Raw genomic sequence first — 14,291 nt, forward strand, 5'->3', positions numbered from 1 at the left:
AAGAAAATAAAAGAAAGAAAAGACAAAAGGCAATTAAAGAAAATTACAAAGATGAATATGAATTTACTTACAGTGGGAGAGAGAAAAGGAATAAGAAAGAAGGCTAGAAGGTTCGAAGTATGGGCCCCACGAATTCGTGATAGATCGCCACGTGTCTTCTTTGAAGCCTCTACTTTAGCCTAGACAACTCTTCTAGGCCCATGCCCAAAATGATGCTAGTTCTAGGGTAATCTAGGGCCCATTTAACAACCAGTATCGACCGTTGATCACATCCCACTCTCTCTTCTCAAAATTCCAATGAGAAAATGCCACTGCATCTAAATCAGCTTCCTTATAAATACAACCCTGTACCGACTACTGCTTCGATACTTTAGGTTCGGAGAAAGAACAAGCTCAAAACAAAAGCTAAAAACAGAAACTAAATCAACTCATATTCGATTCTGAAATTTTCAAACGCCATGGCCACCACCGATAAGGTCTGTCTATTTATTTTGCATTTTTCATTTGATTTTAGTTTTAGTTTCTCTGTGAGCTTAGATCTTAAATATTTTATTTGATTGCATGGACAGACTGAGTGTGGAGAACTGAAGCGACTGGGTTTCGTAAGGGTCGCAGCGATTCAAGCGCTGGTGTGCGTATCGAATTTGTACGACTACGCGAAACAGAACTCGGGGCCTTTGCGATCTGCGGTTGGGACTGTTGAGGGTGTGGTTACCACCGTCGTTACTCCAGTCTATGACAAACTCAAGGGCGTTCCGGATGATCTCCTTGTTTTTCTCGACAAAAAGGTATGATTATGAATCGATAAAAGAAAATACTTTTTGTTATTAATGATTTCACTCAATATCTGATATTACTCAGCTCCGAGAATCTTATCAACGATTCTTTGGGTCTGATCTATTTTTTCGACCTTCGTTTCCTGCCTTAGCATATCTAAACATGAATAAGAAAAGTTTTCTGGCGCTCATGTACAGGAAGATAAAGAGAGATCTTGATCTTGATCTTGATTACTAAGCTTATTTGAAACGAAAATGTTATGATATATGTGAATTGGGTGTTTATTAGGTTTTCCCTTTGCTCAATCTATATGTATACGATGTCATTTATTTTCCATTGCGTGTGACTCAAATTAAGAAGTGGATTCACTATGACAGGTAGACGAAGCTACACACAAGTTTGATAAGCATGCGCCACCATTGGCTAAGCAGATCGTTTACAAAGCTCATTATTTGACGCTTAAGGCGGCGGAGAAGACTCAAAAATTTGTGAACGATGCACGAACAGAAGGCCCTCGTGCGGCTGTGAGCCATGCTGCCACGGATTACAAGCATTTTGTAATGGATAGGACAGTGAATCTTTGGGTGGCAGTAAACAGGTACCCGGCCATTCACCAGGTGGCTGAGAAGGCGGCACCGACAGCAGCTCAGTGGTCGGAGAAGTATAACCATACTGTAAAGGATTTGACGCAGAAGGGTTATGCTGTGTTTGGATATTTGCCATTGGTTCCTGTGGATGAGATAACCAAGGCATTCAAAAAGGGTGAGGCAGGAAAGAAAGTAGAACCACCGAAGGAGCATAAATCAGATTCAGAGTCATCTGATTCTGATTGAGCTGTGTGTTTTATTTTAGGAATATGTGAGTTTATTATATGCCAGATGATTTCTCTTTCAACTTTTGTAAATGATTTGCCAAGTGAACTTTAAAAACTCTTTTGTTTCTGAATGAATGGATGTTAAGAGTAGGATATACAATTTTCTTTGTAATTGTTCTGATAATCATTCCAACTCGACCCCAAATGGCAAAGATGCTTGAAAAATAAAATAAAAGCGGAAGATCTATTGTCCCCAACATATGGGAAAGCAGAAAGTTAACTATATGATAAAATATAAACTTAAGCAATAGACAGTTTGTTTTAATTAATAAATTAAAAACATGAGGGAAATCTTCATTTGATTATAGTAGAATTATTCTGGCTTTGGAATTTTTAATGGCAATCACAATGAAGTGGGAAATAAATAAGGATAGTGGGGTTGCATATGATTTTTTTTTTTTGTTCAATAAATAATGAAATTGGCTTAGTGACTATTGATTATACAGCCAGGTTCACAATCTTATAAGAAATCTTATGCATGAGAATTTCATTTTTTTTTTTACGTGTAAGAACGTAAATCTCAAGATAAAGTTAGAGTAGGGGCGGAGAGGGATACTGTTGTATCAATAATTCACCTAATACGCTTTCAAAAGGATAAAAAAATCACCTAATACATTAAGCCAAGAAAAATCATCTTATACAAATAATATTTTCTGTCGGAAAAAAATCAGAAAATAATATTTTTAGCATCATTGTAGGGAATTATTTAATGGGACATTTTAGTATTTCACTCTAAAAGTATTCGAAGTTAACGAAAAAATTGGGAATTTGTTGTAATAGAAAAGGTTTTGTCCGGATAATACAATACTTGGGATACAAGAAGGGGTTAGATAAAGGATTCGGTATCCATTGCTTTGAGACAAGGAAACAATTTTATTAGTTTTAAAACTGAATTGAAATTTAAAGTTATAACATTTACATTTTAAGATAACTAACCAATCACAATTTTTTTTTTAAAAAAAAAAAATAAGCAAAAATAATAGTTTTCACATGCTCATGAACTTTATATTGCAAAACTAATTGATGATAAGTGGAGTAGCCCGTTATATATGACTCAATACTTTTACAATTAATTTATTTTGGAATAATGTTCTCCAATAAACTTCAACGCGAAACATTACTAGTATGTCCATGACTTTCATTTAAATTTAAGCTACTGGAAAGAATAACAACATTTTACACAAGGAGAGAAGAATAACGTTATGTAACAAAAGTACTCGTATATGGATGAAGATAAGGGATCAAAAGAAATCACTTGAAAACGAAAGTAGAAAAGCAGAAACCAACCAATTGCATTCCAAGAAATCGTTTCTTTGAAAGATCATATACTTTGGAAAAGGAATGCAAACTCAAAATACTTGTTTGTCAACATTACATTACACGGGAAGAAAATATTCCGTGAGAACTGAATGCACAATGCTTATTGAATCAATAAAATCTTACAGCTCCATACATGACATGAAAACCTCAAAGAAAAACACCATATATATATGCCCCTTCCCATCGTCCAGTATAGAGATCTCATTTATCTGCAACAATCCCATGGATATGTTCATTGGATAGGATTACAAAAACAGAAGCAAATATTTTCGCCTCTAATTTACGTACATTATTACATTTTATGCACATATCATGAAAAAAAAGAAAGAAGAAAAAACCCATAAACATTGAAAGTAATTAGAGATGTCCACCCTACTATTTTTGTTGGTGGAAAATGTTCTCCTTTTAAAAGGAGAAAGTGGTATCATCTTACATATGTTGCGGGTCATATATAAATTGAGAAAAACAAAAGATCTAAGTATCAAATTTAGTTAAAAACACAATATAATAGTAATTTCTTCCCAGCAAAGATAAACTCAGTTGACTAATGCATTGTTCATTTTCTAAGCAAGGAAGTAAACGTTGATGACAAATACAGTAAATTTATCTTCTTTTAACTCACAAGGAGCAAGAGGAAAAAGAAAATTTAATCACTAGTGAAATTATAAGTTCTGTTGTATGGTTATTGATACCTCAAGCAATCAAAGTAAAGAATAAAGAGAGGGAAACCAAACACTATAAAAAGCAAATATATTTCATCAAAAAAAAAAATAAAAAGCAAATATAAAAAATACACATACTTTATAATCAACTAGAGAAAAGTTCTTAATTATGTAAAATGTTTTATTTTAATTAATATATATATATATATAACACATATATAAACAAATAAAATATAGAATAGGGAAATTCTATTTCCACCTCACAAAATGATAATTACACTCTTATATTTTTTAAAAAAATAAACTTAAAATAATTCTTAATAATCGGTCTTAATATTTTTTTTCTCATAAAATATTTTAGAAATTTTTACATGAAAAATCTATTTTACACAATTTATTACACAATTACTCATACACGCTTATGTCTACATTTTTACTTACAAAGTTGGTTTTATTACACAAATACCACTTAGTCATCATTCCATCCATCATCAATCAAATCCTACTCTCTTCCATCTCTTTTTTCATTTTCTATCAATCAATCCATCATTTCACTCTCTTTTTTTATTCTTTTCTTTTTATTTTTAATTTTATTTCAGTTTTTAATTTTTTATTTTTAATTTTATTTCAGTTTTTATTTTTTTTTTAATTTTATTTTCAGTTTTTAATTTTTAATTTTTTTTCCATAACAATTCTTCTTTTCTTTTTATTTTTAATTTTATTTCAGTTTTTATTTTTTTATTTTTAATTTTATTTCAGTTTTTAATTTTTTATTTTTAATTTTATTTTCAGTTTTTAATTTTTAATTTTTTTCCCATAACAATTCTTCTTTTCTTTTTATTTTTAATTTTTAATTGTAAAGCTAGTTTCTTATATATTGTTGCTTAGGTCTAGGATTGACTTCTATCAATCAAGGGAGAACTATATATATACATATATGATATGCACACGTAGTGAAGATTTTTGAGACGTACACAATGATATTATTGTCAACATATATAGTAGATATTAGGAAATTAGGTATACCAATACCAACAGCACCACGATTCTAAGATTTTATTTTTGAAATATCTCAAAATCAGTCTAATATTATTTGTACAAATTAAAAACGCGCATGTTAGTGTGTCTAATTAAGTCAATAAAAATCACTATTGAAAGAGTGATGAACATATATAGCATTGCTATTGAAAAAACTGATGATATACAACATTCACGTGCAACAATATTAGAGAATAGTGTGCAGAGATTTCATTGTCAACGTTTCTGGGAAAAAAGATAATGTTGGTGCTGATGTTCGAACCGAGGTTTGTTTTCGGTTTCTTTTTGGTTTTCTCCCATATTTGAAATTTTACACCTTCTATATGTATTTTTTTAATATGTTTTTTATCTAGTTGTTTCCTGTCCATTTTTATATCATCAATGGGTAACAATGAGATTTATCATGGATGTTGATGTTCAAAGAGTTTTTCCTGTATTTTAGTTTGTATACAGTTGTTTTGTAGTTTTATTATAGTTTTGCTACTTGCATATGTTATTTCACTATAAAATTAATATGCAACTATTTGCACAAAACTTACTATGTATAACTACTATTTCTTAGTCCCCATCAAATTAAATTCTTGCATAATATATAAACTATCATAAAACGATAATGCAACTATAAGGCAACTATTTGCACTTGCATACAGTTATTTTGTAGTTTTATTATAGTTTTGCTACTTGCATATGTTATTTCACTATAAAATTAATATGCAACTATTTGCACAAAACTTACTATGTATAACTACTATTTCTTAGTCCCCATCAAATTAAATTCTTACATAATATACAAACTATCATAAAACGATAATGCAACTATAAGGCAACCAAAACAAAAAATAAATCAAAATGTAACTGTATATAACGTAGATGTATTATTCATGAGGTTTTTTAAAAAAATTTCACATCATACATTGTTTTGAATTTGGTGGGAGGTCCAGATCTGTTTGTTACAGATCTACATTTCATGAATCTGGATTTCGATATTAGGGGGAGTTGTTTTGATCGAATAAAACAGAAAACAAATGTGTAATTTCAATTTCTTCACAGTTTTTCTGATTTTTTTTTTCGTCATTTTCAGTTTAGATCATTGCAGGTATTCTTTTCCAGTTGATTTTGCCAGAATTAATAGTTGTATTTTTCTCGTTTTGGTTTCATTTTGGTTGCTTTGCGGTTTTGAAACGAGCGCGTATTTTCATCTTCATGGTTCGCTCTGTACAGCTGAAGGCTTAGTGCATGTGGTATTTTTGTAAATATTTGTATGTGGACTGTATAAATGTTTAATGGGCCGGCCCAAAGTATTTTTGTAATTTTTTTTCCTTTTTTGTATTTTTTTGTTTTTTTCCCAATATTTTATGTTAATTTCAATACTTATTTTAATTTTATTATCATAATTTTTTTTTTTATTTTTTCTAATAAAGTTTCACATAATTTTTTATTTTAATTTTTTTGTTATAATATTTAAAATATAATTTATTTTTATTTAATAGATATATTTTTTAGAAGAAAGAAAATAAAAAAAGTAATATGATTAAAGATACATATTTTATTTTAGGCTAATTAGTAATTTTTCCCCTGAACTTAGATATGTACCAAATTGTGCCCCTGCACTTTTTTGGTCGTTAAAATTTCCCAAAACTATTGAGATTGTTAAATTTAAGGACTTTTGTCTAATTTCATTCAATTTTACTATTTCAGTGATTGTTTATGTACTAAACTATGCTCCCTAAACTTTGATATCTACCAAATCATGCCCCTCAAACTTTGATATGTACTAAATCATGTCCCCTGAACTTTCATCTATGTTTGAATTTTTTTACTAAAATTAGACAAAAATCCTTAAATCTAACAATCTCAATAGTTCAGGAGATTTTTATGTTAAGAATCATGGGGTTCCATCTCAAAACCAATTGGCAATGAGTGGAGTAGCCCATGTTCTTATATATAGAACAATTCTCTACCATTTATTCTATGTGGGACAATGTCCACAACATTCCCCCTCAAGATGATGGCTATTTTTTTGCTTATCAATCTTGAACCGTATCAGAGTGGACATGGTCACTATCTGTGTAGGTACGGATCGGATAGCTTGCCCGCAAGGGATATGGCTCTGATACCATGTTAAGAATCATGGGGTTCCATCTCAAAACCAATTGGCAATGAGTGGAGTAGCCCATGTTCTTATATATGGCTCAATTCTCTACCATTTATTCTATGTGGGACAATGTCCACAACATTTTAACAGCCAAAAAAGTTCACGGGGCATGATTTTGGTACATGTCAAAGGTCGGGGGAAAAATTACTAATTAGCCTTTATTTTATTGATTTGGGATGCATTTATAAATTTTTGGAGTGCAAACGGCAAACAAAACTCTCTTATAGAATATTTCAAATCAAATTGTGTCTGCTGTACAATTTTGCCCGTTGATACCCATTTTCATCCACCTAACCGAGGGACACATCCAAAGCCAATTGGGCGTTTTACCATAGTTAATGTTATTCAAATTTACTAAAAAACTCTAATGCAAAATTTACTTTTTTAAAAATCAACAAAAATATTATATTTTTATTGAAAGTATATAAAAACCTTATTAAATATATGAATAAAATGTAAAAAGTTATTAATTATATTAATAAGTGGCAAAAGACTAAATAAAAAAGTAATTTTTATTGTAGTGTAAAATTTAGTCTAAATTATATTTAGCACAACTTTTAGCATGTGTTAAGTTTGGATCATTTTATACATCACCATTAAAATTTATTTCTATGAAGATGGACTAAAATATATGCATATACACCACAGTGACTACACTTTTAGCACTCCATTACAGATGCTCTGAAATAATGTACAAACAATGGGAGGCGAAAAGATAGAAATGTATATACAATTTGATAGACGCTATAACTAGTTAACTATTCTTCATAAAAGACCTAAACAAACTTCAGATTCATGATTCATAAGGGAGTTCTAGCAAGCATAACATAAGTGGGTTGCAGGTTCAAAAATGGACAGATTAACTTAAACAACACTTTCATAGGGTTTAAGATCAACTTCAAGTATATGTTCCTTGCACATTGTTTGCCAAGAAACAATATCCAAAGTTTCCTTCAAAGTATTTTAAATCCTTTACCTAATTCATTATACTTAATCTTCTCCTTTCCTTTATTTCCAAATTATCTCCAAAAGATGATTCATAAGTAGAGCACGAGAATTATCCCAAAGACACATAAGCAATGTTTTCTATGCTTTGCAAGAAATGAATCTGAAAAACCATTTGTGCATTACAATCTAAAAGACTACCATCAAAGTAAAGCTATCATTCATAGCAATTTGCAAAAGACAAGACAATTTTATCACTGAACTAATGGACAAGTTACCAGCAAACAAACTCAGAACATCTCTGTCAATTCCATAACAAAATTCAGTCATATGTATTACTAACTCTAACTCTATAATATAACTACAGATGACATATATAAAATTTTATTAAGCTTTTCAGGACAATCACAAAACAAGAAAAATTAAATCCAACCCTCAAAATAAAATAACGAAAGTAAATAAAGAAAAGAACTACTGACTGACCTCATTTGGACCTGGTGTCGATTTTGTAGCTCTGTTGAAGGACGTCATCATAGGGGTCCCTACGACCAGGAACCTGGCTAATCTGAGCATCCCAACGGAGCTGAGCGTTGTGACGTTCGAAGGTCCAAAACCCGTACGGACGAAGAGGGTAGCTCCACATCTCCTTGGTCTTACCGCACCGGTCCTTGACCGCATATACATGTTCCCTGAATTTCCGATCCCTTTCTTTTGGGTCCTCCATCAACTTCAGTACCAAATTCTCAGCAAATTCCATTATGAACCCCATTCCTCACCTCCTTATTGAACAATCTGAGCCAACATTTTGATCAATTATTAATTAAAACTCAAATTTATGCACACAATCTCAAAATCTTCGGTATAATAACCAAAACATATAGATCATTAAGGAATCACAACAGGAAAAACCCTAGATCACGTATGAAAGATGGAAAAAACTAAAATTTAAGAAATTATATACATTATACTGATTGAGAAAACAACCGCAGCAACACTTGTGTCAAAGTAAAAATCTAGAATTGAATTAGATAGGAATACAGAATGTGACTGGAAGAACCACCTTCTTTGCTCTAAGGTCGCAAACTCTGAAAGAAGCTTCAACCCTTTTGGAAGATGGAATTTGGGGATTAGCAGACCAGAAGTTTCTCTTCAGCACTATAGGCCCAACCCTACAAATTCTAAATCATTTCTAGGCCCAATTTCTATCAGGTGGGCCTTTAGTGGAGAAAACTAAAGAAAAGAGAGACTAAAAGGATATGAAATTACACTCACTCAAATTTTGAAAGTTTTTACTTAAATATGACACTTTTAACATACATATAACAAAAAATTAACAACAAATTAACAATAGTACAAGACTGTATTTTCTGAAAATAAAATCAAAAAAATTGTAAGGATATTTAAAATTCCATGAAACCATATTTTTGTAATTTTTTTTTGTTATTTTTGTATATTTGTAAAATAATCCCAATTAAATTTTTTTAAAAGCCCATATTTAATGTTTTTAGGGGTAAGTTGAAAAATACCACTTTTATTAATCAATTGATCAAATTTACCTCTAATTTTATATTTAATTGAAACATACCTCTTTTTATATGTATTGTACCCAAAATACGCTGACATAAGAGAGTCACATGGAGAGTATTTGGAAGTGACATGGGCAAAATTGGTACAATATTTAAAAAAAAAAAGTAAAAATGATAGACTCTAAAAAAGAGAGTAAAAATAAAAGATGACAATATAAAAAGGGTATAGAATTTAATTTCCCTCATGTTTTTATTTGTTTAGGCAATTTTATTTCGTCACTGATGCCGAAAACGTCACTAGAGTTTGTTGTTAGCGTCAAAAAATCGTCAGAGTAGCTGTCGGTGCCGGAAAAGATGTCAAAATTGCTACCGACGCCGAAAAAGTCGTCAGAATTAATATTGTCGCTAAAAAAATAACCAAAAATCTGATTTCTTGATGAAAAAATTGATTTCTTGATGAAAAAACCAATTTATTGATGTAATTAATTAATTATCCCATGAACTAATGATACAACTAAATTCAAATGATTTAAAGTCAGATATGTGAATAAAAAGCATTTATAATTATGCTTCGAATAAAAACAGTTGCAATTAGGAAAAATAATTTATTGTGATACATTATAAATTTTAGAATAGATAGAGAATGTACTGGAATGATCCTTGAAGTGTATTATAGAATTATTTTATAATATAAATTATATATTTTATATAAATAAATATTTTAAAAATATAATATTTAAATTACATAGTAAAGGAGAAGTTATTAATCATATTTTGTTAAATATTAATTATTTTAATAACTACATAGTCTAAATAGTTATACAATCTATTTTTTTTTAGGCCTTTAACCATCTAATTAGTTTGTCAGCAATGCAAGTTTTTAAACAGTGAATTTGAATTCATAAAACTAGCTTCTCTAATAAAAAGCTTTTTATTATAACTTTTTATTTTTCAATGGAAAAAAAAAAAACAGCTCAGAAATTAACAAAATCATAGACTGCTACTCTAGCTGGAGACTTAATAAACAGCTTTTAGTACTGTAGCCAAATTAGAAGGATCACTATGAGAATAGAGTGGCTACAACAACAATGGTCTCCACTCAATGAACTTATTATGTCATGAATCTCTACTTCTATATATTTTGTATAAAATTAAGAATTATAGGACGGCACACACAATTATTATTAACAAAACCAAGAAAAAGACACTACTTGATTACTACTCTCCAACTGAAACAAAATAAAAAACAATCTTTTACTTCTTAATTTCAAATTATAATTAATGTTAATAAGCCCTTTCCAAAAGAAAAAGAAAAATAATTAAAACTTAAATGTTGAGTTTAATATTTTTTGAACTTAAATCTATAATATGCCTAATTATAAATTACATGCAAAGTAGGAGAGTAGATGCCGTTTCTTAACCTAACCCTATTAGGCTATCACTCTCTCAATAACTAATCTATAATAGCAACTTTGGTCCCCAAACACTATACATATTTAGACAACATGCATAAAATACATCATCCCAACTAAGCTACAAATTTTAATTTATTTTAAATTTATGGTCTATTATACATGTCAAAAATAAGCCTCTGCAAGCATCTGCCAAATCTCTGAATTAATTGACAAAAAATCAAAAGCGAGCATATTTGCCATATTAACAGTTGGATTTACCAATGTCTCAACTTTGAACCACCATCACAATAAATTAAAATTTCATTAACACATAATATGACTACCAGCACCAAGTAAAATAATATTGGAGCTATTTTTAGCCCAAAATAATTAAATTAAAGACTAAAAAAATAAAGAAAAAACCATGATAAAAGATAGAATAAGTGCACTCCCACATTGATATATATATAAATAAATATATACTAAAAATGCTTTCTTTATTGAAAAACAAAATGCATTCAAGGCTACATAGATATATTTTTGCTATTATTTTCTTCCCACTCAATTGGTCCTTTATGCTACCCACAAAACTTTATGAATAAATATGTATATTTCTTTATTTTTTTTTTAAAAAAAAAAAAATTATTTCTCAAACGACCATATCCCACCAATCTGCAAAAATGTATGTCCCTCAATTCCACTACTCACTCCATTTTCCTTTTCCTTTTATTTATTTTTCCTTTACTTGTTGGTCAATCACCTAAATGTTTCTGACTCTTTTTGACTACCTAAAAGCCAGAAAAGAAAGTTGGGCAAAGATGGCAGAATAATGCAGCCAAAAAAAATAGTACCGTTGGAGCCTTAGGTTGGCCTGCATTCCTGCTTTTCAATCTCATTTTTTATTTTTACCAAAAGATAAAGAGAGAAAAATCAAATGCTATAAATTAAATTACAGCTTGAAATGAGAACATCCTTCATTAAAATTCAAGACAAGAAATGGCCTTATCTTTACCCCAAAGTTAAGCCTTTTCAAAAATCATAAATGGTTATTGGTATTTATTGGATATTGGTACGTAGTTATACATCCATATCAAAAAAAATATTTTGCCTGGCCCAGTGTTGTGTTACCCTTAAACTCATCTATAGAGGTAATACAAATTCGTGTATAAAACGAGACCACAAAAAACTTGTGAGGTTCTTGTGATTATTTCATGAGTATTGACCATTTTACATAAACTTTAGGAAAAATATTGTATTAAAGATGGAAAAGATTAGTTTCTATTAAGAAGAATTTAGAATTTTAATTTGACCGTAATTAAGGCTGACAATTGGTGTTGCTCTATAGTACAAAAAAAGTACCAGAAAAAAAAAAACCCAACAAAAAAATAGCCCCCATCATTTTTACCGAAAACCCCCTCTATACATCAATTGGGGGAACAAATCTCCGTTTAATCCGACGGCCATGATTAACTTAAAATCTATATATGTTTGCACTAAAATGGCCAACCTGGTTTCCCTCGCAGTAACAGTCCTTCTAACGCTCACTTTCTTTTACTTTTTTACTTTTTTGGATAAACATTTCCGTTAACTTGTATAACATCCGTTACAGTCAAAGTTATCACGACCTTCTTGAGATGAAAAAAAAAGAAAACTGTTTTAGCTATCAGCAATCATCATGTCGTCGCCACCATTAACGGCTCCGTCACCGTCAGGAATTTCGCCGTCTTCGTCGACCCAACGTTCCACGGGGGCACACTCGGCCTTGTGGCGGAGTTTCCAATCAAGCGCCTGACACGCGCGTGAGCAATAATTCACTGCCCCACACACTGAGCAACGACGAAATTCGTGCCTCCTCGTCTCCGGGCGGCCACAACCCACGTGCGAACAAAGCCTTAATCCATTCCCAGGTGAGCCCCCACGTGCGGCGAACCACTCCGCCATGAACCGACTGGCGGGATGAGCCTCCGGCGCCGGAACGTTGCAACCGAAATCGCTCAGCAACGGACAACCGGAACCGGTAAAGTGCCGCAACTGCGGATGATGAGGGTGCTGGTGCTGGTGGGAGAGTGGGTTCCACGTAAGCCACTGGCGAGTGGGAATACCTGACACCGCCGCCGACGAAATAACGGACGCGAGTTCCCGCGCGTTGGCTTGGATGAGAAAACGTCTCCCCTCCGTGATATTTTGGCGGACTCCGTAGCCGTCCTGGAGGCAGTGCCCAAGCTCCCGGAGCGCGTCTATGTGACCAAGGAAGGCGGCGCGTGCACAAAGGGCCACGCCGGCTCGTAAGTCTTTGTCGCTTTTAGAGCCACCGCTGCCGTTGAACTGGATAACGGCGAGAGAATAAAGTGCTGGCGCGTGAGAACTAATCGCCGCCTTGGCCATGAGCGAGGCTCCGCTTCCTCGGTTTTGCAAACAGTAGAAACGAATCTGAGAGAGAAAGAAGAATAAGAAGTGGTTGAGTTAATGCCATTAATTAATTCTCTTCAATGTTTCATGCATTCAATACAAGACTAATTATGCATACATATATACATATATAAACTAACCATGCCCAGAGTGTAACAGGCCTCAACATTCCCAGCTTCCGCACACTGTTTCAAGAATCGATGAGACGATTCGGACCAGTTTTTGGCATTAACTGAGAAAGTTTTTGGTGAAGCTTTAGATAACACCATTGAATGAAGCCCCAAACCGTTTAATCTCTTGCATCTGTTCCATGCAATCAAACCATTTATAAACGTTAAAATTAAAACAAAATTCAAAACCAATCAAAAGTCTTAAAAAAAAAAAAGGGAAATTAAGAATGATGGCAAAAGACTAATTATACATACGTTATCAATACGTTGGTAAAATCGGAAGGGCAACGAGCGGTGTTGCTAAGTTTAGCGAGAATAGATATAACAAGGTCATCAGGTAATGAGTCGAATAAATCAAGACCGGTACCGGAAGAAGAAATCTCCGGCGAAAATTTTGTTCTTTTCCGACAATCAATAATATTCCCTTCTTCTCCGACGAAATCTTTTCTCTTGCTAATTACTTTAACCTTCTCCAAAAACATTCCTCCACCACCACCACCACAACCACCAACTCTTGGGTAACAAAGGCCTCTCCTTGTTCTCATACTGGTGTCTTGTTCTTTCTCTCTTAATACTCTTTACACACAGAGATAAAGAGAGGCCGAAAATGAGACCCGAATCCTTATATATATATAATAGAAGAGAGGAGAAGAAAAGAAAACGAAGCTAGGCCGAAATTAATTAATTAAAATTAAAATATATAAATAAATAAAAAAAAAAGGAAACTAATCTTCGTTATTTACAAATTTACCCCTCCACTTATAGTATTGACGGTCAAATGGGGTTGACCAGATCTGTTGGTTCGTGACGGTTTCTATTTGGATTTTTTTTTTTTTAATAAAAAAAATATATATGTGAATTTTAATTTATATTATTGTAAGAGTAAATAAAAAAAAATCCTTTTGAACACAATGCACTAAAAGAGGGTACGTTCTCTTGCTTTAAATTTATGTTTGTTGGTAACAGGTGGGGTAGCTTCACTCTCTCTCATGGGGTTTGTTTCAAAAGCGGTTAATTTTGT

The 14,291-nt window shown here is 32.0% G+C and overlaps 3 protein-coding genes across 4 annotated transcripts; 1 reads left to right on the plus strand and 2 right to left on the minus strand.

Annotated features, from left to right (window-relative positions):
• The first annotated feature begins 245 nt into the window (after positions 1-245).
• Positions 246-1,751, plus strand: LOC115712781 (REF/SRPP-like protein At1g67360). The gene is made up of 3 exons (XM_030641141.2): positions 246-476; positions 570-788; positions 1,155-1,751. Exons 1-3 carry the CDS (start codon positions 459-461, stop codon positions 1,608-1,610), a joined length of 693 nt encoding a protein of 230 aa, XP_030497001.2. The 5' UTR covers positions 246-458; the 3' UTR covers positions 1,611-1,751.
• Positions 1,752-2,919: 1,168 nt separating this feature from the next.
• Positions 2,920-8,990, minus strand: LOC115714236 (uncharacterized). Of its 2 annotated transcripts, none has more exons than XM_030642861.2 (3): positions 8,832-8,990; positions 8,255-8,563; positions 2,920-3,180 (listed from the first exon to the last, which is right to left on the minus strand). In XM_030642861.2, the coding sequence occupies exon 2, from the start codon at positions 8,538-8,540 to the stop codon at positions 8,256-8,258; it is 285 nt and encodes a 94-aa protein (XP_030498721.1). In that variant the 5' UTR covers positions 8,541-8,563; positions 8,832-8,990; the 3' UTR covers positions 2,920-3,180; position 8,255. The 2 variants fall into 2 exon arrangements, with proteins under 2 accessions (XP_030498721.1, XP_030498722.1); XM_030642862.2 differs by having other exon boundaries at positions 8,733-8,895.
• Positions 8,991-11,966: 2,976 nt separating this feature from the next.
• Positions 11,967-13,990, minus strand: LOC115713922 (F-box protein At1g67340). Its single transcript, XM_030642401.2, has 3 exons — positions 13,526-13,990; positions 13,241-13,403; positions 11,967-13,121 (listed from the first exon to the last, which is right to left on the minus strand). Exons 1-3 carry the CDS (start codon positions 13,813-13,815, stop codon positions 12,348-12,350), a joined length of 1,227 nt encoding a protein of 408 aa, XP_030498261.2. The 5' UTR covers positions 13,816-13,990; the 3' UTR covers positions 11,967-12,347.
• Positions 13,991-14,291: the final 301 nt, after the last annotated feature.

Source organism: Cannabis sativa, chromosome 4 (assembly GCF_029168945.1).
Source record: "Cannabis sativa cultivar Pink pepper isolate KNU-18-1 chromosome 4, ASM2916894v1, whole genome shotgun sequence".
Lineage (NCBI taxonomy): Eukaryota > Viridiplantae > Streptophyta > Magnoliopsida > Rosales > Cannabaceae > Cannabis > Cannabis sativa.

What these genes read in the sequence shown, in the direction of transcription:
- LOC115712781 (XM_030641141.2), top strand. An exon ending in TTGTTTTTCTCGACAAAAAG is followed by an intron (nt 789 to 1,154) that starts GTATGATTATGA and finishes TCACTATGACAG; the next exon opens with GTAGACGAAGCTACACACAA.
- LOC115714236 (XM_030642861.2), bottom strand. Translation starts at nt 8,540, where the DNA reads ATGGGGTTCATAATGGAATTTGCTGAGAATTTGGTACTGAAGTTGATG.
- LOC115713922 (XM_030642401.2), bottom strand. Translation starts at nt 13,815, where the DNA reads ATGAGAACAAGGAGAGGCCTTTGTTACCCAAGAGTTGGTGGTTGTGGT. An exon ending in TTTACCAACGTATTGATAAC is followed by an intron (nt 13,404 to 13,525) that starts GTATGTATAATT and finishes TGCATGGAACAG; the next exon opens with ATGCAAGAGATTAAACGGTT. An exon ending in CCTGTTACACTCTGGGCATG is followed by an intron (nt 13,122 to 13,240) that starts GTTAGTTTATAT and finishes TTTCTCTCTCAG; the next exon opens with ATTCGTTTCTACTGTTTGCA.